Source organism: Ambystoma mexicanum, chromosome 3p (assembly GCF_040938575.1).
Source record: "Ambystoma mexicanum isolate Mex_15411 chromosome 3p, UKY_AmexF1_1, whole genome shotgun sequence".
Classification (NCBI taxonomy): Eukaryota; Metazoa; Chordata; class Amphibia; order Caudata; family Ambystomatidae; genus Ambystoma; species Ambystoma mexicanum.
In genome coordinates, this window is record NC_090925.1 from 741,487,303 (window position 1) to 741,515,118 (window position 27,816).

Genomic DNA, 27,816 nt, shown 5'->3' on the forward strand with positions numbered 1-27,816 from the left:
AGTGTAGTGGGGGGAGGGGTGCTAGTATTGACCAGGAGGAAGGGCCTGGGATCCAGTAAGATTCACGAGGAACAGGCCACTGGTCACAGCAGCAGTTGGGTGATTAGCAGGGAAGGAAAGAGGTAGAGTTGAGCACTTTCTGGAACCTAAGGCAGTCCGGCTCAAGTCTGAGAAGGGCAAGGAGAATGTTCTAAAGGGAGGCACCAGCCAAAGATCGAGACCCGAACTGTCTGCTTGAAAAATATTTTGACAGTTAGAGAATTGGAATTAGAGGAGCGTAGGGCTCTAGCAGGGGAGTATTTAGGGAGGAAAAGTTGGAGATAGTGTGCTCCCGGCTCTAAGAAGGTCTTGTGGATGATGCAGAGGGTCCTGAATTCGATCCTTGCAACCACCAGGAGCCAGTGGAGTAGTTCATAGTGGACTCCTCCCTTGGTGGCACTACTGATTTGCACCTGCTCATTCCATAATGACCCAGACAAGCAAACAAGAAATTAAGATATGATATGGCATTTATAACACACCTATACACAAGTGTTTCTAGGCGAAAAGTAATGTTACTCAAACGAATCCTAGTAGTAAAGAGGTTTTACATCACATCGTCCAATTCATGGATTTTTTGTTTCCTTTAGCTGGTGTATTGTACTGGACTTGTGTTCTGGAAAAGCTGGTGAGCATGTGCCTGCTCTAGGATGATTTGTTAGAGCCTCATATTTATGGTAGTTTGACTTGCACATTGGCACAATTGTAACTTTTTCATATTAGAGCTGAGGTCCTAAAATGGGGTTCTCTTGTGTGTGGATCCCAGCGGTGTAGATGGTGCTTAGTATTTCTAGCAGATGGATGTTCAACATATGCTCCTTATCTAATTATCTAATGTTCTTTAATTTTTTGCAGTTTGAAATGCTAAACACTGAGCTGGAGGGAAACCTAGAGTTAGCCACCAGCCGAATGGCAGAGCTGGAGAAGCTACAGAATGAGCTGCAGACTGCTGTGCGGTTGAAGGAAAAGCTCAAGGTAACCCATTGTAGTTGCTTTTCCTTGAGGAGAGGCGAGTGACACTATTCTCAATTGTGTGCCCCTCCTAATGAAAGTTGTGCAAGCATGCCTTTTCCCCTCTATTTCAGTCACAAAAGATAAAAGGTTGGTATTGGCTTCCATTAGAAAATGCAAGTGCTTAGTTTTGTGATGCACTGTAAATTAGAAGCTAGCAGCAGTCCTAGAGTCCAGGCGCCATAGATGCATGCCACCCACCTTCTTGGGACTCTGCTAGATTGGCAGTTTTTTGCATTTCCAGGTGGTTATGGTTGTGGCAGCTGAAAACAGTACAGGGTCCAGGATTGTGGCCCCTGCACTGCCTGCCAATCAATTCCTTACGCTCTTGTTCAGTTATGTGTGCAGGGGGATGTAAAGAATGTCAAGCAGCTTGTACCTTCCAGCAGCCAAAAGACACTGGCAGGGCTATCTCTCTTTATCAAACACATCCTGTACAGCAAAACCAGATTCCCTACTGAAAATGATAATGAGGATGATTATTCAGAGTCTAACTCTAATATTGTTGAAGAGTCAGAGGAGTCTCAGGAAGAGAGCCCCTCTTTACCTCAACAGGCCCTTTAGCCTCAACCTGTATCCACAGGGACCCACGAGGTCCATCACTGAGTCCAGAATTTGTGTCTCTTGAGAAAAATGAGACTAGAGTTAGATTTCAAAAGATTACAGATCCAAGCTGAAATCCAACATTCGGACATCAAACTAATGGAAATGCAACATGCTCTTGAAATGAAGAAATTGTATCTTGAAAATGTTTCTATCCCAGAGTCTTCCATTCCAAAGAGACCTTGCATGCCTAAAGAAGCAGGGAGTATATATTATGTGCAACTTGATATTTTGGATTGGTTGTGTGCTTTTGAATATAAACTATGGGATTCAGGGTTTCACAGGCAATCGATTGATTCCTTGGCTTTTTATTCCTTTATTTTAATTATAAAATTGTATATGGTTCACAAAAAGAACCTTTACAACAGAATATTGTACAATAGGTACATAAAGAAAAGTCATGTCAGCTTGCACATGTTTAAAAAATAACATTAGAGGACATACGTTAGTCATTTAGCCAGATTAAAAACATTATACATTTATGTGATCAACATAACAAACATTCTTTTGATAAGGGTCTAACAACGTTATACAACATTTAATTAAAAAAAAAAAAACCTGTAGAAATCTGTTTGACAATAATAAATCTAAGATGGATTCAATTTGACAAGAGTTTCTTCAAGTTTATACAAATATCTGGTCAATGCGAAAATAAATCGCATACTTGCCCCTCGCATAGATCTTTCCCAAAAGGATTGACGTGCGATATGGGTAAGTTCAGGGCAGCTATCGTCTAATAGCTGTTCGAGGGGATTGGTTCCTCCGACGTATTCCACATCTATGGCAGTAATCACCACAGCTGTGCTGCTTCGGAAAATTTGTCGGCATTGGTGTCCCTGTGTCGATGACGTCGATACGCCGTCCCTCGAGGGCCTCCGTCGAGCTGACGTCACCCGATGTTATAAGTAGGGCGCACGACACCTGTAGCCTCAGTTCCGTTTTTTCTGCGAACGTGTTCACTTCGGAATCTCGGTGCGCCTCGGTTCTACTCCTGTTCTTCGTTCTTGGTTTATTGTGAGAATCATGTCTTCGTCTTCTACGCTGAGGCCGGGCTTCAAGAAGTGCCGCGACTGTGGTTTCAAGATGTCGCTTACGGACCCGCACAACGTCTGCCTGTGGTGCCTCTGTGCGGAACCACACCACCGATGACTGCGATGAATGCCAGTCTTTGACGTCGAAGGCCTTGCGGGAGCGGAAGAAGTAGTTATCTGTAGGTAGGGTTTCCAAACTCTGCAAGTCGAAATCCGCTGGACTTTCAACCGACGATTCGAGGGCCGACTCTCCGCGTCGGCGCCATTCCTCTGCCTCTTCTAGGCACTCTCGGAAGCGCCGTCACCAGTCGCCTTCCTCGTCGGAGGACTCCGCCAGACGGCGGACAAGCATTCATCTCGGGCGGAATGGGACGCGTTTCGCAAGGAGATGTTGGCGATTTTCGAATCACAGGGCTCCGTTCCATCCGCGCCTTCGAGAGAAGCCTGAAAGGAACACGCTAGGGCCACCGCTCGCACACCTTAGGGATTGGGCGGTCGGCACGATCATCGGGAGGTCCCGATCGGACAAGGTAGATCGCTCTAGCCATGCCCGCTCCAGGTCCCGGTCCTCGTCGCCCTCGAGACCATTGGAGCCTGTGAGGTCTTCTAAGAAGGCATCGACGCCGTCTGTGCCATGTCCATCGAGGTGCTCTCTCGAGGCTCCGCCTCCGAGGAAGTCATTGGCGCCGAAGGACACGCTCGGGGCTCCGGCCTCGGAGTCGAAGTCGTCAGCACCTCGCTCGATGCCGATTCCGTCAGGCTTTATCGGAGGTGCCCCGGAGACCAGTGGAAACCCTGAGGAAGGCCCTGAGTAAATCAGTGAGGCCTGTGTTTGAGCATTTTTCTGTACCCTCATCCAGGGATTTATTCCAGCCTTTGGATTACATCTCAGAGGTGGATGAAGGGTCAGATGTGGAGGGGGTTTGTTCCTCTTGATGTTCCTGATGACCTGTTATCGGGTAATAGCCAGATGGAAGACCTGCGTCAATCCTTGCATGACGCCAGTGGTCTGGACACCTCTCCGGAGGTTGAGTTTGGCAGGCCTGACCCTGGTACACACGCCGAGTTGTCGTACAGGCGTCTCATGTCGTGGGTGACAGAGTATTTGGGGTGGTCTGCTCCAACTGTGGATTTTCTGCAGGATGACCTGACCGATATTTTGGACCAAGGTCCACCCACTGACCCGGTGCTGCCATTTCATATGGCCTTTCAAAGAAGGGTGGCGGCGGCTTGGTCTGCTCCGGAGTGCCTCCTGGCAGTGAATAAGTTGCTACCGAAAAAATACTGCCCAGCCAGTGGCGTCCCCGGCTACTTGCCTTTGCACCCCACTCCGGAGAGTTTGGTGGTGCAGACGGCTACGGCCCCAGCAAAGCAGGCTGCGTACCCTACCCTACCATCCCTCTGGATAGGGACGACAAGCGCTTTGACGGTTGGGTGTGAAGAAAGTGTTTTCATCTGGCGGTATGGCTTTAAAGGCAGCCAACTCCGTTTGTCCCTTGGCAAGATTCACTCACACTCGTGGAATTGTGTTTCTTTGGCGGCTGAACATATTCCCAAAGGGGAGGAACGGGAAGGTTTTCTTGCCCTCGCTCAGGATGGCAAGGATGCCATGTGTGAATCCGTTCAGTCGGGTCTGGAAGTGGCAGACTGCGTCAGCCGGTCCATGGTGGCGAGCACTGTGATGCGCAGGTTTGCGTGGTTGCGCAAGTCAGGGTTTGCTCCTGATGTACAGTCCCGGCTTCTCAACATGCCCTTTAATGGTGACGATCTTTTTGGCAGCAAGGCTGATGAGAGCCTTGAGAGGTTGCAGACCTCCAAAGCTGCAGCGAAGTTGCTGAGCGCTGCAGTACGTCAACCTCTGCCTTTGCGTCCTAGGGGACAGCAATGGAGGGGAGGTTCCTTTCAATACTGCTCTTCCTTTGGTAGATCGAGGGGAGCTGCTGGTCAAAGGGGCCAATGTAGGAGTACCAGAGGTGGAAAATAAGGCACTCGAGGTGCCAAAGCCGCTCGGGCAGTTGACTCTTTGCCCTCAGGCACTACCGCAGCCGCTTCAGCTCAGTCATGAGGCCACGTCCCATGGTTCGCCGGTTGGGGGAAGGCTGGCGCAGCATCTTGTAGAATGGCGTGCCATTACTTCAGATGCGTGGGTTCTGGAGATCATAGCCCACGGCTACTGTCTTCCTTTCCGGCAGATGCCTCACGACAGTCCACCGGGGAAGCTGTCTTTGAAGAGTCTGGATCCGCTCCTTGAGTAGGAAATCAAATCCCTGCTGGAGAAAGGCGCCATAGAACTGGTGCCTGTAGCGCAGTGGAACAAGGGATGGTATTCCCCATATTTTTTGATCCCGAAAAAAGACGGGGGATTGAGACCCATAATGGACTTGCGTGGTTTGAACAAGCTCCTTAGGAAGGACAAGTTCGAGATGGTTACTTTCTCTCAAGTGCTCCAGGCCCTTCAACGTCAGGACTGGTTGGTGTCTCTCGACCTCAAGGATGCTTACTTTCATGTGCCGATTCATCCCAAGCACAAGAAGTACCTGAGGTTCGCGGTTGGCGACTTGCATTTTCAGTTTCGGGTCTTGCCTTTAGGATTGACCTCCGCCCGAGGGTCTTCACCAAGCTCATGGTGGTGGTGGCAGCGTATCTCAGGAAAGGGTGGATTCACATCTACCCCTACCTGGACGATTGGTTGATCAGGGCGCGCTCTCCCGAGTAAGTCCTGGATCATCTGTCAGTCACCTGCCGCTCCCTTCACAAGCTGGGCTTCTTCTGTCACACTCACCTGTGTCTCTGCAGGAGCGATGGACAACCCTCCCTTGACCCAGAGTCTTTACTTCCCCTGTTTAACCCGGAAGAATACCTGTCAAATACAAGGTGTACACTCAGACATGAATTCACCCGATTCCCCTGGGCCCTTCCCTTTACTGTGTGCTGTGATGTCCCCCTATGGGCTTACCTTGATCTTTAGTAGGGTGTGCACTCCATCCTGCATTCGCAGGGGTGCGATTCACTCATGTGATTGGTGCCAATGTCTGTAGGCTGAGATGCCATACGCTGTTTTATGCCTTCACAGCGAGGCCGAGTGTTCAAGGCGCCAGTTACTTCACTGGCTAGAAAGTCCTTCCCACAAGTGAACGTTGCGCGGAGAATGAGTGTCCAAAATTGTCCATATTGTCTTTGTTTGCAGGTATCTTTGTGTGTGAGTAGCGCTGCGTGTAGAAGCAAGCTACTGGTAGGTTTGCACAGCGCCTTCAATTCGATTGCGCCTGTTAATGTCTCTCCCTTTCCCTTGCACGAGAAATTGTGGTATTAGCGCCTCGAGTACGGGTTCAGCGCTACTGGAGGCTTGGTGGTTAGGTAAGTTTGCACGGAGGCTTTTGGTAAGTATGCACTGCGTAGAGAGAGATCGCAGTGAAGTAAGTGTCCGCGTTATTCGGGCGAGCGCAATGAATGTCTCTTTTTTTCTTTTACAGGTGTTTGTGTGCTCGTACAACTGACCTGGATTCCAGCGTTGCGGGAAGATTCAGTTTGTATGCGCAGCGTTACTGATGTGCGCGTGTTAACGCAGTTCTTCTTTGTTATTACAGGTGCCGGTGTAGAAGTCCCTTCTTGACTGGAGATAGCTGCGGCGTGGAGTAAGAACGCAGGTTCTTCCAGAGCAGGTAAGCTGAAGCAGAATGATCAGGAGCAGGTAAGCAGAAGTAGGATGATCCGGAGCAGGTAAGCAGAAGCAGGATGATCCGGAGCAGGTAAGCAGATGCTGGCTGATCCAGAGCATGGCAAGTGTGTTGCTGATACAGCTCACAGCAAGCAATACGAAGCACTGGAAGAATCTTGGGCCTGGCTTATATAGCCAGCCACACCCAAACACTAGAGAGCTCATGAATTATCATGCACTTCATGTTTGGCAACAGGAAGTGGTAACCAGGAAGTTGTTACAAACACTAGGAAGGAATTAAAGGAGGGATTTGCTATGGGTTCTTGGTGTGCCTATGCCAGGCATGCCAAGCCTCCACCCAGCTTGCCCCAACTACCTGCTTGATACCCATGACATCTCCCTCAACTTAAAGAAGTCCCACTTGACACCTACCGAGCGGCTCCAGTACATCGGAGCAGTGCTTGACACATCCCTGGGGCTGTGTTCGCCTCCCCAGGTGAGGGCTCATCACATTCTGCAGATGGTGCACAAGTTTCAACATGCCCAGAGTCTCCCGGCGTTGGAGTTTGTGAGGTTGCTCGGCCTCATGGCATCCTGCATTCTACTGGTGCCAGAGGCCAGGTTGCGGATGAGATTTCTGCAGTGGGCTCTCAAGATGCAGTGGTCGCAGTCCTCCGGCAGGATGACGGATCCCGTTCAGGTGCTGCCCTCGGTCGCCCAGGACCTTCTCTGGTGGGCCGTCGAAGGCAATCTGATGAAGGGGGCTCTGTTTTGGCTACGCTGGCCAGAGGTAACGATTGTGATGGATGCATCCCTCACGGGATGGGGAGCTCACGAGTTGACAGCCAGCGGTCGTTGGTCTCCGCCGGAGTCCAGACTCCATAACGTCTGTTGGAGCTGAGGGCTGTCAGGCTAGCCCTAAAGGCTCTTCTGCCGTCTGTACGGGAGAAGAATGTCCCGATTCTGACAGACCATACAGGTGCCACGCACTACCTCAACAAAAAGGGGGGGCAGGGTCACTCCCACTGTGCAGAGAGGCGATGCAGCTCTGGTTCTGGGCCATCCAGCAGGAAATTTCGATCTCGGCAGTTCATCTGGCCGGAGATGAAAACGAGGCGGCGGACACTCTGAGCAGGCAGAGCATGGTCTCACGAGTGGGAGCTGGCTCAGGAAGTTCTCTTGGAGATATTAGCCCTTTGGGGGACACCACAAGTGGATCTTTTCGCCACCTGTGTCAACCGGAAGTGCGAAAGATTCTGCTTGCGGGAATTTCCTCCAAGAGGAGCCTTATGGGACGCGTTCGTAGTGGAGTGGTCCTTCCCACTGCTGTACCAGTTTCCTCCAGTCCCGTTCATTCCGCAAGTGTTGCAGAGGTTACGGAGGTTTGGTTTCCGAATGATCCTCATTGCTCCGGCATGGGCCAGGAGAACGTGGTACCCGGACCTTCTCGACATGTCCATCTGCCCTCCACGCCGTCTTCCCTATCGAGACTATCTGCTCTCACGGGAGGGGGGTTGGGTTCTCCATCCAGAGGTCAATTCTCTCCATCTTCATGCTTGGTTTCTGAAAGGTTGAGCTATAAGGATTGGGACCTCCCTGAAGACGTGACGGAGGTGTTGCTTTCGGCCAGAAGGCCCGCAACAAAGTCCCTGTACCGTTGCCGTTGGAGAAAGTTCTGCGACTGGTGCAGGGTAAAGAATGTGGATCCTTTTTCATGTGCCATTCTTGTGGTTCTGTCTTTTTTGCTTTCGTTAGCCCACAAGGGCCTGAAAGTGGGTACCATTAAGGGTTACCTGGTGGCGCTGTCCATATTTAAGTGCTCGTCTGAGGAGTGTTCTTATTTTAAGATTCCTTTGATTTCTCAGTTTCTGAAAGGGCTCACTAATGTGTTTCCACCATCACCTTTCCAGGTGCCCGGTTGAGATTTGAACTTAGTTTTAAAGTTCCTGAAGGGATCTCCGTTTGAGCCCTTACATTCTTGTCCACTGAGACTGTTGTCATTTAAGACTGTATTTTTAGTTGCGGTTACTCCCGCTCGCAGAGTGACTGAGTTGCTGGCACTATCCTCCAAGCCACCTTTCACAGTGTTCCATAAGACAGGGTTGTCCTTAGGGTTTGTCCTTTTCTTCCGAAGGTTGTGTCGGAATTTCATTTGAGCCAGAAGGTAATTCTTCTGGGGTTCTATCCTCGTCTGCATCCTGGTAAGGAAGAGGAGAGGCTACATAGGTTGGGTCCTAGGAGAGCTTTAAGTTTCTACATCTCACGCATGTACCGGGTCAGAGTGGACGATCGGCTCTTTGTAGGATACGCTGGAAGGCGTTTGGGTCAAGCTGTTACTAAGCAGAACTTGTCCAGATGGATTATCTTGACAATCTCTGAATGTTACCGTTTGGCGGGTAAGGACCCTCCGGTAGGCTTACGGGCCCATTCTACTAAGGGTATAGCTGCCTCAACTGCTCTCTAAAGGGGTATTCCCATTCATAACATTTGTGAAACAGCCACATGGGCCTCTGTCCATACTTTTGTAAAACACTACTCCCTGGATTCTATCCATGGACAAGATTTGGCATTTGGCAAGGCGGTCCTCTATTCTGCAATTTTATTGGGCATTCTAAAATTCTAAATTCTTTCCCACCTCCATATGTTGGCACTGCTTTGGGAGTCTGTCATAGATGTGGAATATGTCGGAGCAACCAATCCCCTCGAAGAACAGATTACTTTCTTACCTGGTAACGTTCTTTTGATGGGATTTTCCGATGACGTATTCCACATCGAACCCTCCCAGCCTGCCCCTCTACAGAATTTCTTATGCGATTTCAGCTTACGTTTCCGCAAGGCTTTCTGTAGTCATTCTGGCAGATTGGTGCCACACGTTCTCAGAAAAAACTACAACTGAGCTACGGACGTTGTGCGTCATACTTGTAACATCCGGTGACGTCAGCTTGACGGAGGGCCTCGAGGGATGGCGTATCAACGTCATCGACGCAGGACACAGACGCCGAAAAGTTTTCAGAAGCAGCACAGCTGTGGTGATTACTGTCATAGATGTGGAATACGTCGCCGGAACATCCCATCGAAAGAACTTTACAAAGTAAGAAATTAACTTGTTCTTCTCTAAGGTGCTCAAAGTAATGACAGTAGACATCTAAGTGTTTTATTGATTCCTCTTGGGAATGTATAAGACAAAATCGCCGATCATTACATTTTTGGTCCGTAGTGGAACATTTGTAATGGATGTGCTCCAGAGTCGGTAGCTGGTTGAATTTAAATCTGATATACAAGTATCGGATCTTGAGAGATCGGCATTTCAAAATGTAGCCTGGTTGGATAGCTCTTTTATCCTCAAATGAAGCATAATCTCTTTAAGACTTGTATGTGTAGTTCATAGCGATTGTTCGAATCCAATCCATCTCATAGAGCTTACGCTTAACATTGGGAAGACCTAAAATTAGGTAGTCAGAAGCAGAGTTTATCCAGGCAAGAACCTTCTGCATTTCGTTGGCAAAGGAAGGAGGCGTTGCGACTTTTTGCTCTTTTAAAAGGGCATTAAGGTCTTGATATAGGGAATTCCTTACTGGGGCAAACATTTTAGCGTATATAGATAATTTGCCCCAGGTATATCTTGCTGATAAGGAAACTAATCTGAGCTTGTGGCGAACTATAGAGTTTGGAACAGCTGGGGCAAGACCCAAAGTTGTTTTTCAGATTTGCCCTTGAAGTCTAGCCAAAATATCGTCCATATTCAATAGTCATAAATCCAAGCCATACAGTAAGTTAGGCTCAACTTTGAGAATATAAAAATCTAAGATCGGTAATAGGGAAAATTTGCAGTACTTCTTATAGATAATTCTCATCTGAGAAAGTAATGGACGCATCTTTTCTTTTAAGCCTGCTATCCAAGTTTTCAGTGAATTAGAGTCTGCAAGCTGATAACCCAGGTAGCTTAAAGATTTAACTTTCATAATATTTTGGTTGTCCATAGTCCATTGATAGGATTTGGTGCGTTTATTATTAGGAAAAATAATGTTTGATTTCGTAGACTTGGCTTGAAGGTTGTGCGCAATCGCAAAATTTTGAAAAGCTTTGAGTTTAAGTTGCAGCCCCGATGGTGTTTGATCAAATAAAATAATGTCTTCTGCAAAGCAGAGCCAGTGTAGGTGTAGAGTGCCCAACCTTGCAGGAAACATCCCTGCTCCTGTCCATAGTTGGTCAATGTTGCAGATATAAAGATAAGAGTTGCAGCAAGGTTGCAACCCTGCTTGACACCTGTCATAGTTGGAATTAACTCGTGACTGCACTCTCCCAATTTGACCTGAACCTGAAAAGAAGTATTGGTGTGGAGTAGGGCAATCAATTCAACTATTCTTCTAGGAAACCCCATCTTTAGCATTTACTCCATCATATTTCTCTGACCACTGCATCAAAGGCAGAGGAAAGATCTAAAGCCGCTGCATATATTGGCACATAAACAGTCATCTGTCTGTCTTGGTGACAACAAGTGAGCTAATATCGCGTTGGGAGAGGTACTCATGTCTTTTCTGATGCCCACTTGCGATTTGGAGTAGATTTCGTTTGCCTCAATGTGGGTTTCCAGATGTTTAAGTAGAAGAAAAGCAAATATTTTTGCAGCTGAGTCCATCAGAGCAATCGGACGGAAAATTTTGGGATCATGGGGACCCCCTTTTTTATAAATCTGGATGATTAAGGCACTACACCATGATTGTGGGATTTTTGTCGTTCGAAGAATATAGCCACATTTTGTGTGCAGGACCGTAGCCCAAAATTTGGAATCAGGTTTAAAGATACATGGCGGCAGACCATCCGGGCCTGCCGACTTGGAATTTTTCGTCCGTACGATTGCCCATTAAATTTCCTCAAGTGTGAATGTCAAATCATTGCACCGTGGTTAGGGTTGCAGTGTGCCTGGCAATAAATGGAGTTGGTAAAATGAATTTAGTTGAGATATAAGTTTGCCATGCCTCCGCAGAAATTGAAGAAATCATAGTCATGGCGGTAGATTTGGAAGTACCTCTTAACATTGCCTATGTGTTGGGGACATCACGTTTACATATCAAAGTAAGAATTCTTTGTCAGCACAGTGAATTTGATGTTTGATCACTTTCATTTTGTTCTTGTATGTTTGTAAAATGAGATGTTTTCTAAACGCATATTGCTCCAGAGATATAAAGGCTGTTGTTAATGCTTTTAGCATCTTGTTTTTGCTAGATTTGTATTTTGCTATTTCAGCATTGTATGGCTGTTTGTGTACCAAAGCTGTTTTACGGGCTAAAAGAATGTGATTTTGGATATGTGTTCTAATTCTGTTCGCATTCCATTTCTCTTTCTCATTGGCAGAGTGCTCATCATTTATATCATGCTCCCGCCTTAAGTCTCTATTAACTAAGTAAGACAGATTTCTACCTAGCTGGGGTGACCAATGTACAGAGACGAATGGTCTGTCCAACTGAATCAAAACTGTTTCCAGTTTTGTTGAGAATGGAGGAGCATATGCATTAATCACAAGACTAATAGGAAAGTGATCACCATATGGGAGCTGTCCTATCTGCACAGGAGAGATGGTAGCCATTAGATTAGTCGATACATGAAGAAGCAGAACCCCTAGACCAGGTAATAGGCGAGGAGCCAGGGCAAAAGTTAACTAGGCATCAGTTCCCGTTGTCAAAGTAATGTATCCATAATTCACCTCTACGACTAGAAGTCAAGTTTGCAGAACGTGACCAGCAAGTAGCGCTGGTGTATGGTTTTTCGTAACATAATGCATTGAAATCGCCACCAAGGATAATGTGATATTCAGGATTAGAAAGAAATGCCGCCTCAATTACAGAATCTAAAGAATCCAAAAAGCAATCTAAGGACTTTTTTAGAGGATTAAAATAAATACATATAACTAGATAATTTAAGGCAGAGTTGGTCAGTGGTTAATAATCGATAGCCAAGATATCATTGTGAGAACAAAACAACTTCGATTTGGCATGGATTGAATTCTTGGTCAAAATCACAAACCCTCCCGAAGGTCTGCCAGACTCGCCTGCAGTAGCAAAATACAAGTACGTCTATATACAATGGCAGAATGGACATAGTTTCCTGAATGAGCAAAAGTACAGGCAGTTCATCCGTTGAACATGAGTCTAGCCAGACTTTTAAATAGCCACAAAAGTTCCAAGAAGTGATTTTAAGTGAATTGTGCTGTGTGTGGTTCGTTGTTTTTGCAATTTCAGAAATAGTGGCCAGCAATGGTGCCAACCATGCAATGTTGGCTGTATTACCAACTAAAGCAGAACATTGCAGAATAATGTTACTGGTTGAAGTGCAAGTATCCGATTTTTCATTACTCGATAGTGCCGATTGCACCGGGATAACTGGTGGAGTATCAAGAAACTCATCCGCTTCTTCCATCGACTCACAGTCGAATCGTAAAACCGCATTCTTTAAAATCCACCCTTTGGGACCAGATTTTGGAGTTTTCAACAACTACAAATACAACACCACCCAGCGGGTGTGTCAACAATTGCGCCTCAGTCCCCCCCCTTCCCCGCTCCCCCAAACCACTCCACATCAGTTGCAAACAAAGGATACTGTTTCCTCGTAACAACACTTTATTTCGGTTTCAAGTCATTCAGTAATTATTATGATTTGAAAGACATATCCACTCAATGTCCTCAGATATTGAAGTCCTCAATTGGGGGCTGTATTTGAATATGCTGAACAGAAATTATCGATTTATTATTTTCTGTCCATTTATGACCAGATCGCTTGTCCAGCCCAATATTTTGGGTGTTTCATTTAGAAAGTCACTTTTCTCCTTACTGTCGGCAACGTTGACTTTTGGTAGAGGCTGCGCGTGGGTAGGCACAACCTCACTTGGTATCAAAGTAGATGAGGGTAATGGTAAAGAAGATACAGCGAGTGGAGTCGTGACGGGCCTGAGGTTAGTGGATGTCATGTCTTCTTTGAAAGTTTGGGATGCAGCAGAAGGAGAACCTTCAGAGGCTCCCAAAGTAGTGTAATGGGTAGAAGGATTCACCAGAACGTGTTTTAAGGATTGTGTGTTTTGGTTTATTACACAGACCAGTTTTTTTTCTAATAATCGCATAGTACTGCGATAATTGACTTTGGGCAGATTTCTCTGTGACAAGTTGGGACACATTCTTAAGGTTGGTAACTGTATTCAAACAGTTACTAGTAGTGCCCGGACCTGACACCGTTGGAGTGGACATCGCAATACCATTTTCTGCAGTTATGTGGTTACCTTTTTTATGAATTTCTTTTTGGAGGTTTTTTTATTTTCCAAGATTGCTCCTGATTAGTCAAATTTAGGACCAGTTTGGATTAGTCATTTAATTGTTCCAAATCTATGTGAGGGTCTACAGCGGATGGAAACAACGCTGAGTTGGAATCAGAAACAAGTGTAGGCATTTCTTTGGCTAATATATTTTTAGATTTTGTTTCTGATTGTGGCTTTATATCAATGTGTTTGTTTTATTTTGACTGAGCCATGTAGTTGCGCTCTCATTCTCTTGCATGTGCATGTTTGAGTTTTCGTGAATACAATCTTGTATCTGGTACTGGAAGGCGGGCATCGGGTAAGGTAGCCTTGGAAGTGGCAGGGCAGAGGGCAGCTTTGTTCAGCTCCTCTATGACTTCCAAGAGCCGCGAAGGACTGTTCAAATCTTTTGTTGATTCTAAGATGGATGTTCTAGGAGTCTCTATCTTTGGGTCAGGGCATTTGCTTGGTCTCTGAACGGATTTCCTATCAGCCATAAAGAAGCTAAATATGTGATCTATTTTTGCTGCGTTACTTTACTGCTTCCAAAAGTGACAAAGCATCCAGTGTTTCTTTGGGACCTTCATCAGAAGGGCCAATAGCAACGGCCTGAGCGTATGTTCCAGAAATAGTGTTCAGTGTAAGCCCAGTCCCAAGTGTTTGAGTAGCTTTGCTGGTGACATAGGGAAAGCAAGGTGCTTGGACTTTTGCAATTAAAGAATCCAATGTTATCAATTTTCCTTCCTGGAAGTTCATTACGTTTAAGTCCCCAATGAGGTGCTTGATATAGTCCATCTCCCCATGTGTCCTTTTGTGTCCTTTATCTAAGAGATTAAGAATACTTGACATAACTGGAAAGTCGGTTGTATAGCCAATACTAGTTTGGCCTGTGGAGTATTTCATTGGATAATCATCAAAATTAATTTGGTCGTGGTTAAATAATGGGGAGATTGATTGATCAGGTTCCTCATTGGTACCAATGTTTACTGGAAAAAAGTGTTGATTACGTGTCGGAGAACTTGTAGAGTGATAACAAACTTTTCTTTCGTTAGTCATGTAGTGTAATATGATGGTCATCATTGGAACCCTGCATAGTGTGAAGACAGACTTCATCAACCTCCGATGGTAAGGCTGGTATTGGAGATGAACTTGGCAAGGCAACCCGACATTGCTTACTCCATTCAGCTTCCACTGCTGGTGATGGAATGGAAACATCCGAGATGCATATACCATGAGTGGTACTATGTGGAAACGGACGATTGGCCTTAACTAAGTGGCGGACAGATTTTAAAGCAGTGGGACCTGATGTTGGTGTTGTGTGAACAGTGTCCAAGCTGAATTGGATCGATATAGGTGGTAGTTGGAGATTCTGGCCTCGGCGCTAGCTTAGTACTGTTGTTTGGCTTAACAGCTAAAGATTGATGGGTGTAAGGGACTGTTTCTAGGCCCATCACCCGTACAGCATGCATGGGAGATTCAGCAGGAAGGGGCTAACGTGCGTCTTCCCCCACACTAGAGGCATGAAATTGAATAGGAGCTGTCAAATTTAAACTGTAATTTAATGTTTTTCAATCAAACATTTCCCGCTATGAAGACTCCCTACCATGATGGACGGATGGGAGTCAGTCCAGTTTAAGTTTGTTATATCAGATCGGGCAACCCAATGGTACAGCGCTCTAGTGCAATCAAATCGGGTAAAATCTATGTCGGGAAATTCTGCAAAGGACTCAATCCAGTACTTCGTAAGAAATGCTACGTTCCACTCCTACAGGTACAATTTATCGTGCAAAGCTGAATTTCATTTAGGAAAGCAGTTTCCAATAGTGCACGGCATTAACACAGTTCCAAGGACCTGTGACACCTCAGGCAAAATCAATGTTTATAGTAAACATTATTTCAGTAAGATTAGCGCCGAACAGCCAAACAGCGGTGTACTTTCGGTGCACTTCGGTGCACGCGCAAGGTGCATGGGCACGACAAGGAAGTAGGGTTCGGCAAGGCGATGGGTGGGGAGAAATAGGCTGGGGTTGAAATAAAGGAGACAGGGACAAGTTAGCCACAACTCGAACTGGGGAAGGCAGCCGCACAAGTTCAACAAGTCCAAACAAAGTTCGGGAGCGGGGTAACAAAGTATCAATTTATTTACTTTCAAGTCGCCCGTAGAAAGAGTGGCAGCAGGGTTTCCACAACGTACATGGCTTCCTCTTGCCGACGACCTCAGAATAAGGCAAAGAGCAGCATAAACAGCCAAACAGCGGTGTACTTTCAGTGCACTTCGGGTGCGCGGGCACAACAAGGAAGTAGCGTTTGGCAAGGCGATGGGTGGGGACAAATAGACAGGGTTTCAAGTCGCCAGTAGAAAGAGTGGCAGCAGGCTTTGCACACCGTACACGGCTTCCTCTTGTCGACGACCTTAGAATAAGGAAGAGCGCAGCGTAAACAGCGGTGTGCTTTCGCTGCACTTCCTTGGCTTTTGTCTAGGCTCCCTGTTAGGAAGAATTCTCTGTTTAGGCTGAATTTCCTAACCTATTGAGTCCCCCAGCAGCTTTGCTGGATTTTTGGGGTTTATTTTTTTCTCCTGCCAAGAGTGAGACTCTTTTACCCTCACTCTTGGACATGACTTGAGAGTGTTTCTGTGACTTGCTATGTGCTTATGGGCTAGGTGGTAATTTTCCCCATAGGCCATCATTGGTTTTTGAATGTGTGTTACACAGCACCCTCAGTGCAGTAGCACAGGGGTGTCTTAGAGACCCCCAAACATAGACTCCACACCCTGGGACTGACTACTGTCTCCCTGGGTATGTAAAGTTACCATTGACTTTACTAGTCTTAACTTAGGAACTTAACCAGTACAAACCATCTTACTGTGGAAGTACTGGTAGGGGCAATTAGATTGCCCCTGGGTCTGTTGTCGAGGGGGTACTGTCCCGTCCCCCCTCGCCGAGTTCTGGCTGGTGGCAGTGGATACCACGGAAATATTCCACCAGAATATTTCCCAATGGGATTTCCCATTGTTTTTAATGCACCATTTTTTGGTGCAATGTTAAAGATACCGCCGGGTTATTTAATTAATATAAATTCACCGGTTGGGATTTTTTGCCAGAACTCGCCGCCAAAATGGCGTCTAGGTTCACTTCAGTAACCCTGAACCCGAGTCGAGCCTTTGTTCCACTTTTGGCGGGCTTCTGCACAGAAGCCCTCCAAAGTGGTGCCATTCTGTCTGGGTACCACAGGGGGTGTGGGAGGGGGTTTAGGCTCCCTGGACTGAGTTGCCTTGCCAACCCATGTCGCACTCTAGTGTGATTGGCCCAAGTGGTGAGCCACCCCGCTCACCACTTAGCATGTTTGAGTGACAGCTAGGCCGTATGAATGGGGGTTTGCTGCATAAAAGCAGGGTTTTTGGGACTGGTTCTTCAGAAGTCGCCACAGGACCTAAGAAGCCGAAGAGGGAGAAGCCGAGCCGACCTGCCAAGACGACACCACCGGTGAAGCCCTGCAGAATCGTCTCACCACTTTTCCCGACGACAGAGGAGATCTCCCGCCGGAGAGTCTTCTTCCCTTAACTGGTGGAGACAACCAGTTGCGGCCTTCTTTTCGCCGTCCCGAAGCATCTCGTGGTCGCCTTGCCTGTGCCAAGCACCCCGGCAACCAGGATACCACTTTTTACCTCAACCGCGAAAGAGGGGTACAAATCCTTTGTGACCGGAAAACTCCACGGCTGGCCACATCCCTGGTAGTGCAACGACCTGCAGCCTTCCTCTCCGTCGAGATCACCTCTTCCTCGGGACGACGCCGCGACTTGCACCCACTACCAGGAACGACTACCACCGCTGGAGGAATCTTTCCACTTTTAAAGGTACTGTCCCGGCCCCCATTGCCACCGATTGTACGGGGTAGATTTAGCCCTCGGCTCTCGAACCTGGGTAGGTCTGGGACACCCTAACTAAACTTTTCAGAACCGTAGTAAAACCTTTTTACCCACCTGCAAAGACTTGTGACATTGTGTGATCTTGGGCACATTTTTCGCCTGGCTCCCTCTAAAGCGGGCCCCGAACTAATTCCCCTTGTTTCTCCATTGACTGTCTTCGCTAACCTTATGTGAAAAGTGTTTTACCTTACTGCTCTCTTTATTTCTGCCTTTTCCCTCCCTTTTTGTAATACTTGTTGGAGTACCATCTAACGTTAAGCGCTCACCTCTGGTTGGAAATAAGTGGTGTTAACTTAGAATTGTCCAACAAACGATTAGGGATGTACATATGAGTAATAGTAACTGTGTTTGACTTTCTTATCTTTTCTAATGTGCTAGTGTAATTTATGAGTGTACCTTTAATAAATAAGTTTATACTTTTACACCTAGCTCTGGTCAGTGTTTGCTTGTGCTGGTGTACCGCTGTACCTATTATGTATTCTCTGTATACTGCCTAACTCTTCTTGAGGGAAGTCTGACTGCTCAGCCACAGCTACCACAGTGAATCTGTGCGGTGCAGACTGCTACCAAGTGGGTTTACTGCCAACACCTGTAGTCTTAAATCTTTTGCAGTGGTCCCAGAGGGAACTGCACTGGTTTCTGCCTAACACTCCCCCAGGTTGCAACTGATACTGTAATGGAGGTGGGGGAACTTGAAAGATTGGAGTATGAAAATGTGAAACTAGCTTTGATAGCTAGATTTGGGAAAACTCCTTCCTAGTACCTTAAGAGGTTTAGGACCCTCAAAAACACTGATGGTACCCCTTGGGCTACCTGGGTGTGTGAATGTTTGAAAAACTTAGATGGTTGGGTTAAGGGTTACAGAGTGAACTCCTTTAAAGGAATGAGAAATCTATTTTTGTTTATTTTTGATGCCGGCTCTCCTGAGCTGAGACAGCACTTGGCTGACTCAAGAGATTGATACAAGAAGCTAGCAAACGCTGCTGACTTATGGGTTGCCAACAGGGCTACTCACAAAGATTCTGGGGTCAGTCACAAAAAGGATGAGGGGAAACAGCACAAGAAAGATAACAGATTTCTGAAATCTCCCATCCAAATGAGGGCCACACACATGACGGGTAAGCCATTTGGGAAACCACGTCAGTCAAGGTGAAACCTCTGGTGCCAAACCAGAGGGAGGTCAGCAGGAGCCTCCATTTGTCAATCTGATCTCAGATGTAAGGGTAAACCTTCAGGGATCCACACTGCCTCCTTAGACTTCATCTCGGAGGGGGAAGTATATATGCCAAGTGGAACCTTTCAGCTATTGGCTGAAGACCCCATTGGAGTCTCTGTCAGTGTTTCTTTAGTGTCCCTGGGTCTGTGGGACCAGAAGAATGTACACGTGTATATTTCTATACCAGATAACACAAAAGAATCCTACAAGGACAGTGTACTTGTTAATGGTCAGGAGACCGCTGCCATTAGAGACACTGGGGCCAGCATTACAGTGGTGGATGAAACCTTTTTCAAATCTGAGTATGTTGCTAGAGTACCCAAAGGCCCACTAAGCTTGCTGGAGGCCTTATCCAGATGGTTCCAATACTACCAGCTCTCATCCAGTACAACAATATGACTGTAAGAATACCTGTCAGTGTACAAAGTGAGGTGCCTGGGAGAGTCCTGCTGGCGAATGACTTAAAAACTCTTTGTATCCAGCACCCCCAGTAAAAGGAAGCAGGAGCAGACTAGGAAGGCCAGAGTGCTCACTTTAAATGACTTTAATTGTGTTGTTACAGAAGAACCTATAACACCCAGTCCACAGGAAGAACAACCTTCTATTTCCAGGAAGAAAGAGACAAAGGGGAAACCCAAGGTCTCAGGAAACAAGAAAGATAGCACTCCTGTGCATCAAACCAGGACATCCTCGAGAGGACAGTCCAAAGGAACACCTGTGACTACTCCACCAGCTGATGCTGAGTGTGAGGTTCAACCAGAAGATGGTGAATCAGCTACTGATGAGACAGAGCTCGAAGAAGACCTTCCCCCTGTTGGAGATCTGGATTCTAAAGACCATCCTGAACTGCAGTCTTTACTGGCAGAAGGTGGCCCCAGTAGGGCAGACTTCAGCAGAGGTCAAAGAGTGTGTCCTACTCTCGAAGGACCTCGCCAACAGGCAGCTTCTCAGCTGGATGGGCAAGAACCAGGGAAGCACAGGTTTTACTGGGAGGATGGCCTCCTCTACAGTGAACCTATTGAATCTACCCCAGGGGACTGCAGAAGAGTTGTAGTTCCTCAGGAGGGGAGACCTCAGTTTCTACAGTTAGCCCATGAGATTCCTTTGGCTGGTCACTTAAGCTTTAAGAAGATCAATTAAAGGATTTCTCTTTATTTCTACTGGCCTAAAATGGGGTCTGATGTAGATAAATTCTGTAGAAGCTGTCACACTTGTCAGACTTCTGGCAAGAGTGGAGCCAAGAATGTTGCACCTTTGGTGCCTCTCCCAGTAGTGGGAGCCTCTTTTGAGAGGGTAGGAATCAACATTGTTGGTCCCTTAGATCCTCCAACATCTTCAGGCAACCAATTTATATTGGTTGTGGTAGGCCATGCTACCAGATATCCTGAAGCCATACCTATGAGAACTGTTACTGCTCAGGCAGTGGCTAAGGCCCTACTTGGTATTTTTACCAGAGTAGGTTTTCCTAAGGAGGTTATCTCTGACGGGATCCAACTTTGTCCCACTAAATGCAAGCCATGTGGAAAAACTGTGGAGTGACCTACACATTCTCAACAGCCTACCATCCCCAAATCAGTGGGTTGGTGGAGAGGTTTAACGGAACTATGAAGAGCATGATAGGTGCTTTAGAAGAACCCCTTAGAAGAAAGTGGGACCTTCTACTGCCATGTCTTCTCTTTGCTTATAGAGAAGTCCCCCAAGAAGGGGTTGGATTCAGTCCCTTTGAGCTTCTCTTTGGTCATCCGGTTAGAGGTCTATTGGCTCTAATCAAGGAGGGGTTGGAGAATGCGCCTTCCCACAAGCCAGTGAGAGCCACTGACTATGTTTAGGGTCTCCGAAGGAGAATGACGCACATGATGACCGAAGCTTCAGATAACTTGAAACTTGAAAGCAGGTCAGGCTCTGGTGAAGCATTGTCATGACCAGAAGGCCAACATGGTTGAGACCAACTATTTCTAGTTATGGTACCTACAAGGCAGAGGGCCTTACGGGACAAATGGATTGGACCCTTCAAGGTTGTCGGGAAACTTGGAGAGGTCAATTATTTGGTGGACTTGGGCAATCCTAAGGAGGCCCCCATGGTCTTTCACACCAACCGCCTAAAGGCCTATGCCTCTAGACCAGAACTGGAAGCTTTGCTTCTAGCCTCTGCTCAAGAGGAGAAGGAGAGTGAACCTCTACCTGACCTCCTCAGGGGAAAACCTTTAGATGGGAAGATGGGAGTTAATCTATCTTCTGATCTGACACTGGAACAACAAGAGGAGTGCAACATTCTGTTAAATCAGTTTGCCCCTCTGTTTTCACTATCACCAGGCTTGACCCCCTTGGGGCCAGCATGCGATTGTCACTGGTGACTGTTTACCTGTTAAAAGCAGAGATTACAGAATGTAAGAACCTGCATAAAGGAAGAGGTCAACAAGATGCTTGATCTCGGGGCAATAGAGCCCTCTACAAGTCCATGGTCTAGTCCAGTTGTGCTAGTACCAAAGGCAGGATCCAAGGAGTTGCGATTCTGTGTGGACTATAGAGCTCTTAATACAATCACCATGACTGATGCCCATCATTTACCTAGGACAGATGAGCTGGTGGACAGACTTGGTTCAGCCAAGTACCTCAGTACATTTGACCTAATTGGCAAATAGCTCTGACAGACAATGCCAAGTAGAAAACTGCATTTTCAACCTCAGGAGGCCTCTACCAGTTTAAAGTTATGCCTTTTGGACTAACGGATGCACTTGCTACCTTCCAAAGGACGGTGAATCATGTTCTGAATGGGATCGAGGACTTCTGCATGGCATACTTGGGCGACATTGCAGTGTTCAGCCATACTTGGAAGGAACATATTGAAGATATGTATTGCAGGCTCTTGAGCAGGCCAGTCTGACCATAAAGGCAAGTAAATGTCAAATTGGTTGGAGTAAAGTGGTCTACCTTAGACATGAGGTTGGAGTAGGTGAAAGAAGGCCATTGCCTAGCAAGGTACAAGCTGTGAAAGACAAGACCACCCCTACTACTCAAACCCAAGTGAGAGCCTTTTTAGGTCTCACAGGATACTATAGGAACTTCATTGAGAACTATGGGACCATAGCTTCTCCTTTGAATGTGATGATCTCACCCAAATTCCCCCAGAAGGTCAGGTGGAATGAGGAGTGCACTAAGGCATTTGAAGGACTTAAGCAAGCCCTTTGTCACGCTCCAGTCTTAAGATGTCCTGACTACAACCAATCCTTTATTGTACAGACAGATGCTTCCAATACAGGTATAGGTACAGTTCTGAGTCAGCTGGATGAGAAATGCAGAGAACACCCAATCTTCATCAGTAGGAAGCTGAAGGAACCTGAGACCAGGTGGGCAACCATAGAACGTGAATGTTTTGCCATTGGGTGGTCTTTGAAGAGGTTTAGACCATACTTGTTGGGATCTACTTTTGAGATTCAAACAGACCACCAACCGCTGAGATGGTTAATGCAGATGAAGGGGGGAAATCCTAAATTGTTAATATGGTCAATCAGCCTACAGTGGTTTGATTTTTACCATTGAACACAGGCCAGGGTGTAATCACCAAAATGCTGATGGTCTCTCCAGAAAGTATGACTGACGGGAGTAAGGAGATACAACCAGGGGTGGATTAAATCCTCCTGTCTTAGTCTTGGAGAGAGTGAGACCCTCTTTCCCCACGCTCTCATGTATTTCAATGTGATTTTGGTTGTGAGTCTGAGAAACTCCATAGGCATCATCTTTGACATTGTCACACAGCACCTTCAGTGCAGTGACACAGGAAGTCTTTCAGATTTTCCAAAGGTTTAAATACCTTCTCTTGGATAAACTACGGCTTCCAAGAGCACTAAAGTGAAATTGATTACATTTGTAACTTTCTAGACCCAGCACACACTATCTTACAATAGGGTGCTGGAGGGGTTACTTGGTGCCCCCTTTGTCTAGCTTCTCATGTAACATTTTTATGTTACCCTTTCTTCACTGAATGGCTGGTGGCAGTGGTTTACTTTTAACTACCATGGTGTGCATTTACCATGGTCAGCGTTCGCAGCTGCAGTAAATCACCCAAGGGTGCCATTTTTGTCAAAATGGCCCTGGTCGTCTTTTTTCACCATTTCTAGGTTTGGTCCCTTTGTTCGCTTTGCCTTTGGTGGGATTCACGAGTGAAGCCCGTCTCTGGCACCACAGTGTCTGTAGTGGGCAGGAATTGAGGGAGGTGCCCGAAACTCCCTGTGCTTAGTCTCCTAGGAGACCCAAAATGCACTCTGATGATTCTCCGGCTGACTGTCCGGTAAGGTCAGCTACCCTGCTGGGTAACTGACAGCTAGGCTGGAATGAATGGGGGAGAACTGAATATAAGGTAAGGCTTTTTGTTTGGAAGGCAGTCGACCACTGGATGAAGAAACCGAAGAGGAGCTTGAAGAGGACGCCTGCTGCAACTCCTGGACTGTTGGTTTGCCCGGTGAAGCCCTGCTGCTGTGCTGAAACTCCAAATTCATATCGACGGAGAAGCCCCTGCAAGGACGATGTCTCCTCGAGTTGGTGGGACCAATAAACTCCAAAGTAAGCCACCTGGACATTCTCTCTGAGATGATTCCATTACCACAGAGCTGCTGCTGGAATCCGAATAGCCAGGGAGAGGAACACCAGATTGTGTGTGTTGCTTTTAAGTTGGCCAAGAGATCCAGGAAGATCCGCCAGACTCCCAGGAAGCAGGACTGACTGAGCCTGAGCCCCCCCCAACAGAGTGCTGGAGCCCAGAAGCAAGGAAAGTCCATCTCGACAGCCAGAACCCGCAGTGTTGCTATTTGGGGTAGTCGCGAGGAGTTGAAACACCGGAGTGCCTCTTTTTGGAAAGATTGCTGGTTGCGAGCGGTGAACGTCCCAATGCAGTGCAGGAGTCTTCAGACGTCCTCCCTCTTGTCCCCACGGCTGAGGCCCAGGAACAGTGAGATTTGCAGAGCTGCACAGGAACAGAAGTCATCTGCTGCACTTTTTCATCAATCCAAAGGTACTGTAAAGTCTGAGAGAACTAACCTCTTATTGTAGAGTTGCTTGCCTCTTCTACTACTCACAAGACTAAACAGCTTGTGGCCCTACATTTGATTCTTCTTTTCTTCAAAGACTTCTAAAATATTGTGCAAATACTTTTCTACTTACCTACCAGAAGTGCTTCGGCCCATATAAGACTTTCGCCCATTAACTTTGGCTTAACCGGTTATACTGAATGACTCTGTTTAGGGGATCCAAAAGTATTGCCTGCTTAAGAATATTTGTGGTCTCCTGTTTGTTCTAATAACCTTTTCCTTTGACCAAGTTCTAAGAGTATTCTAAATGCAAACAGTAAGATATTAATGTCTCCAGCACCCTAGCTACTGAAGTCACCTGAGGGTGTAGGTTGTGACTGTGGGTCATCCCAAAAGAGTCTTTACTGATTTAGAAACCGTGTGTATTTTTTAAATGCATTTGTGTGTTGTTTTTATATTGCTCCCTTCTGCAGAAGGCTTATTCGAATGGATTGTGTCCTCCCACGTATTCCATATCTTTGATATATTAATTTCCAGCTTGCTGCCCTTGAATATTTTTTTCAGTAGAGGGCGCTGCTGCTCGATGTCCCTCGAGTGGATGTCTCTCAGAGGCCTCCGTATCTGCGTCAATGTCATCACAGGCATAAATAGTCGCTCGGAGCGTCCGTCGTTCAGTTCCGTTTTTCCGCCCTTAGTAAGCCTCAGCGACTTAACGCTCTGTTCCTCAGTGAATCAAAAAACTTTGAAATTTCTTGAAGCAACAACATTAAATCTTCGATCCATGATGGTATCTTCGCCCCAATCTGGCTTTAAAAAATTGTGGGTAAAAAAATTCTTTGACTGATCCTCACAGGATCTGTCTATGGTGCTGTTATATAATGTACTATCCCAGCTCGTGGAACTCTGCTTCCACGAGCCCAGTGTTCCAGCCCCGATCCCGAACCCAAGATTCGAGCTTTCCCGTTCCGTTTCAGTTGCTCTGGTCCGACCTCTGGGGGCCGCCGAATAAAGCTCCTGAATTCACCTTGTACCTCGCCTCTTTACTTCAATTGGCGACGAGAAGGTGAACCGGCCCCCGGAGCGCATCGGACTGCTCCAGCTGCCAGCCTCGTCCCACCGCAACGAGGCGATCTCCGCTTGCCGCCGCCGCATACATACGGCAGCACCCCTCCCTGATCCCGGGTAGAGGGCAGCGCAGCTGCAGAGCAGGTGCCCCGTGTAGTGAGACTGGCCCCAACAAACAAGGTACAACTCTAATTTATTTGGGGTTTCGGGCACCAGACACCTTCGTCACGCGCCATTACGCCCACGCGCAGCCCACACCAACCAACGGCAGAAAAAAAAAAGACGGGAAAATGTGCATTACGTGCAGCCATTTTGTTGTCATATCTCTGTTGCCATAGTGACAACGTTATCAAGCACTTCCCGATCCTCCACAGCCGCTAGACAAATCCTTTGCCCGATACAGGGGCCCCCATCTGCTCTTAATGAAGACCAAACACTCAAACCAGATGCCTTGATTATACAAAAACCCACGAAGTAAAATAACAAACAACGCCTTTTCATACTCTGACTTTTGCAATCCAGAGACACAAAAACAAAAAAACAAAAAAAAAAATGTTTTTCTGGGCTGCCTCATAACACAAGTTTTCAGCACAGTTTCATCCTCAGCCTCAACTCTCCTGTCAACTATTCCAACACAGCTTTGCATTTTCCATCATGCAAAACATCCCTCATCCGGCCAAATTTCTCCCCTGCCCTGGGACACCAGCCTCTCCCTGGGAACAATGGATCGATGGGTTTCACATCTACCTGAGAGCCATTGGGGGCAACAAATTCAATGATGACCTCAAGGAAGCGACACTCTTGAATTGCATTGGAGCCGAGGCACTAAGACTGTTTAGGGCATTGCCAGAACCGGATGATGTTGGAGGTGATGGCAACCACAACCACAAATTCGACACGGCCTTAGCCAAGCTCACCAAGCATTTTGGTAACAAGACCAACATCGTGCTAGAGAGGTACAAGGTCTTTACCAGGAAGCAGCAAAAGAGTGAGTCGATCGACTCTTACATCGCATCCTTGAGAGTACTAATGTCAACGTGTGAATTCACTGGCGTCAGAGATGAGTATCTGAGGGACTAGCTTGTCCTCAATGTAGCCGACCCTCGTATTCAGCAGAAACTGTGGCAGATGAGGAATCCCTGGACCAAGCCATAGAGACAGCAAGGAGCCTGGAGTTTGGTGACCACTGCCTGAAGGAGAGACTCGCCCAAAAGGATTGTGTTGAGGTGAAATCCGTTGAAACCAATTCAGAGGCTGACAACACTGAGAATTTGCTCGCCTTGGTCAGGAGGGCTCCAGCCTTCCCGGGCTCAAGATTTAATTCCAGGAGAGGAAAGGGTCCATCCAATGACTTCAGGGACCCTGCTCATTGCCAACGATGTGGACAGTTTAAACACGAAGATCCTTAGAAGACGTGTCCCGCAAATAATGCTGAGTGTTGCAAGTGTGGCCGCCGCAGACACTTCGCCAAGGTTTACAACAGTAACGGGGGTAGAGCAACCAGACCTCCCAGATACAATAGAGGCTCGTCTATCAGATCCGACTCTGTAAGATTCATAGAAGATGACTCTAGTTACGACAACATGCTGCTCATCGACCGAGCCTCCCCTCCAATACAGATACTCACCATCACCTCCTCACGTGACGCCAAGGGCCCGTGGGTCGACATGTACGTGGATGGGACGCTTCTTCAAGTAATGGTAGATACAGGTTCCCCCTATACAATGGTGGATGTCCAAACGTTCTTGGGAACTCTCTCTAGGAAGATACAAGATCTACGCTGCACGCCAATAAAGGCCACAGGTTATGGCAAGATTCCTATCGAAATAATTGGTTATACCTGGGTCAAACTCAAATTTTTCGCTAGAGAGTCATATTGTAAACTCTTCGTGGCCAAAAATGGCTCTTCAGTTGTTGGTTGGGAGGAGCAAGCTGCCTTACAAATAAAGATCCACCCTGGAGAAGAAGTTCCAGTCCTGAGTGTGCTGAGCGACACCAATGTCACTACCAGCTTGGAGCCCACCAACATAAAGTCCACTTTAGCCAAGATGTTTCCAAAGGTATTCAACAATAAAGTGGGACTCCTCTGAGGTTTTCAACATAAGATAGTCTTGAAGAAAGACGCCGTTCCCGTAGCCCATCGCATTTGTGGAATCCCCTTTAGCACCAAAGATGCCTTGAGGAGGGAGCTCACCCGACTTTGTGAGGAAAACATCATCCAACCCATTGAGAGTTACGAGTGGCACGCCCCCATTGTCCTTGTGGGCAAACCGGGCAATTCGATAAGGATGTGTGTTGATCTACGTGACTTGAACAAGAACATATGGGTGGACAGACACACTCTCCCGAACATATCAGAACTTCTCACAACCATGAAACCGGCCAAATACTTCAGCACCCTTGACCTCTCGTCGGCGTATCATCAGATCGCATTGGAGGAGACCTCAACAAATCTCACTTCCTTTGTAACACCTCTGGGGGCGTTCATGTTTAACAGGATGCCTTTTGGCCTCGCATCAGCCGCAGCTGTCTTCCAACGGTTAATGTCACACCTGTTTGGAGGTCTCGACGGTGTCCAGTGTTTTCAGGATGACATACTCTTATCTGCCGAAACCGAAAGAGAACATGCCAAGCTCATGAGTGTCCTCCAAGTAATCCAAAAAAGTGGACTCACCCTCAAATTGGAAAAATGCAACATAAAATGTAGTCAAGTATCCTATCTTGGCCACTCCATCAACGCCAAGGGAATCAGCCCCAAGAAAAAACTCATGGATGTCATAATAAACATCGCCGAACCCGAAAATAAAGACCAGCTCAGGAGTTTTCTCGGCATGACCGAATATTACTCAAAGTTTGTAAACGACTATGCCAACAAGACAAAACACATGAGGAACCTCTTAAAGAAAGCCACCAAATTTGTATGGTCCTCGGAATGTAAGAAGGAGTTTGAGGAGGT

At 46.9% G+C, this 27,816-nt stretch overlaps 1 protein-coding gene across 2 annotated transcripts in view; it reads left to right on the plus strand.

Annotated features, from left to right (window-relative positions):
• RNF40 (ring finger protein 40) overlaps positions 1 to 27,816 on the plus strand; it is a 1,006,396-nt gene that overhangs the window by 428,099 nt on the left and 550,481 nt on the right. For both annotated transcript variants that reach the window (XM_069651635.1, XM_069651636.1), the window contains exon 9: positions 895 to 1,014. In XM_069651635.1, coding sequence (XP_069507736.1) covers positions 895 to 1,014 — 120 coding nt within the window. The remainder of the gene's footprint in view (positions 1 to 894; positions 1,015 to 27,816) is intronic.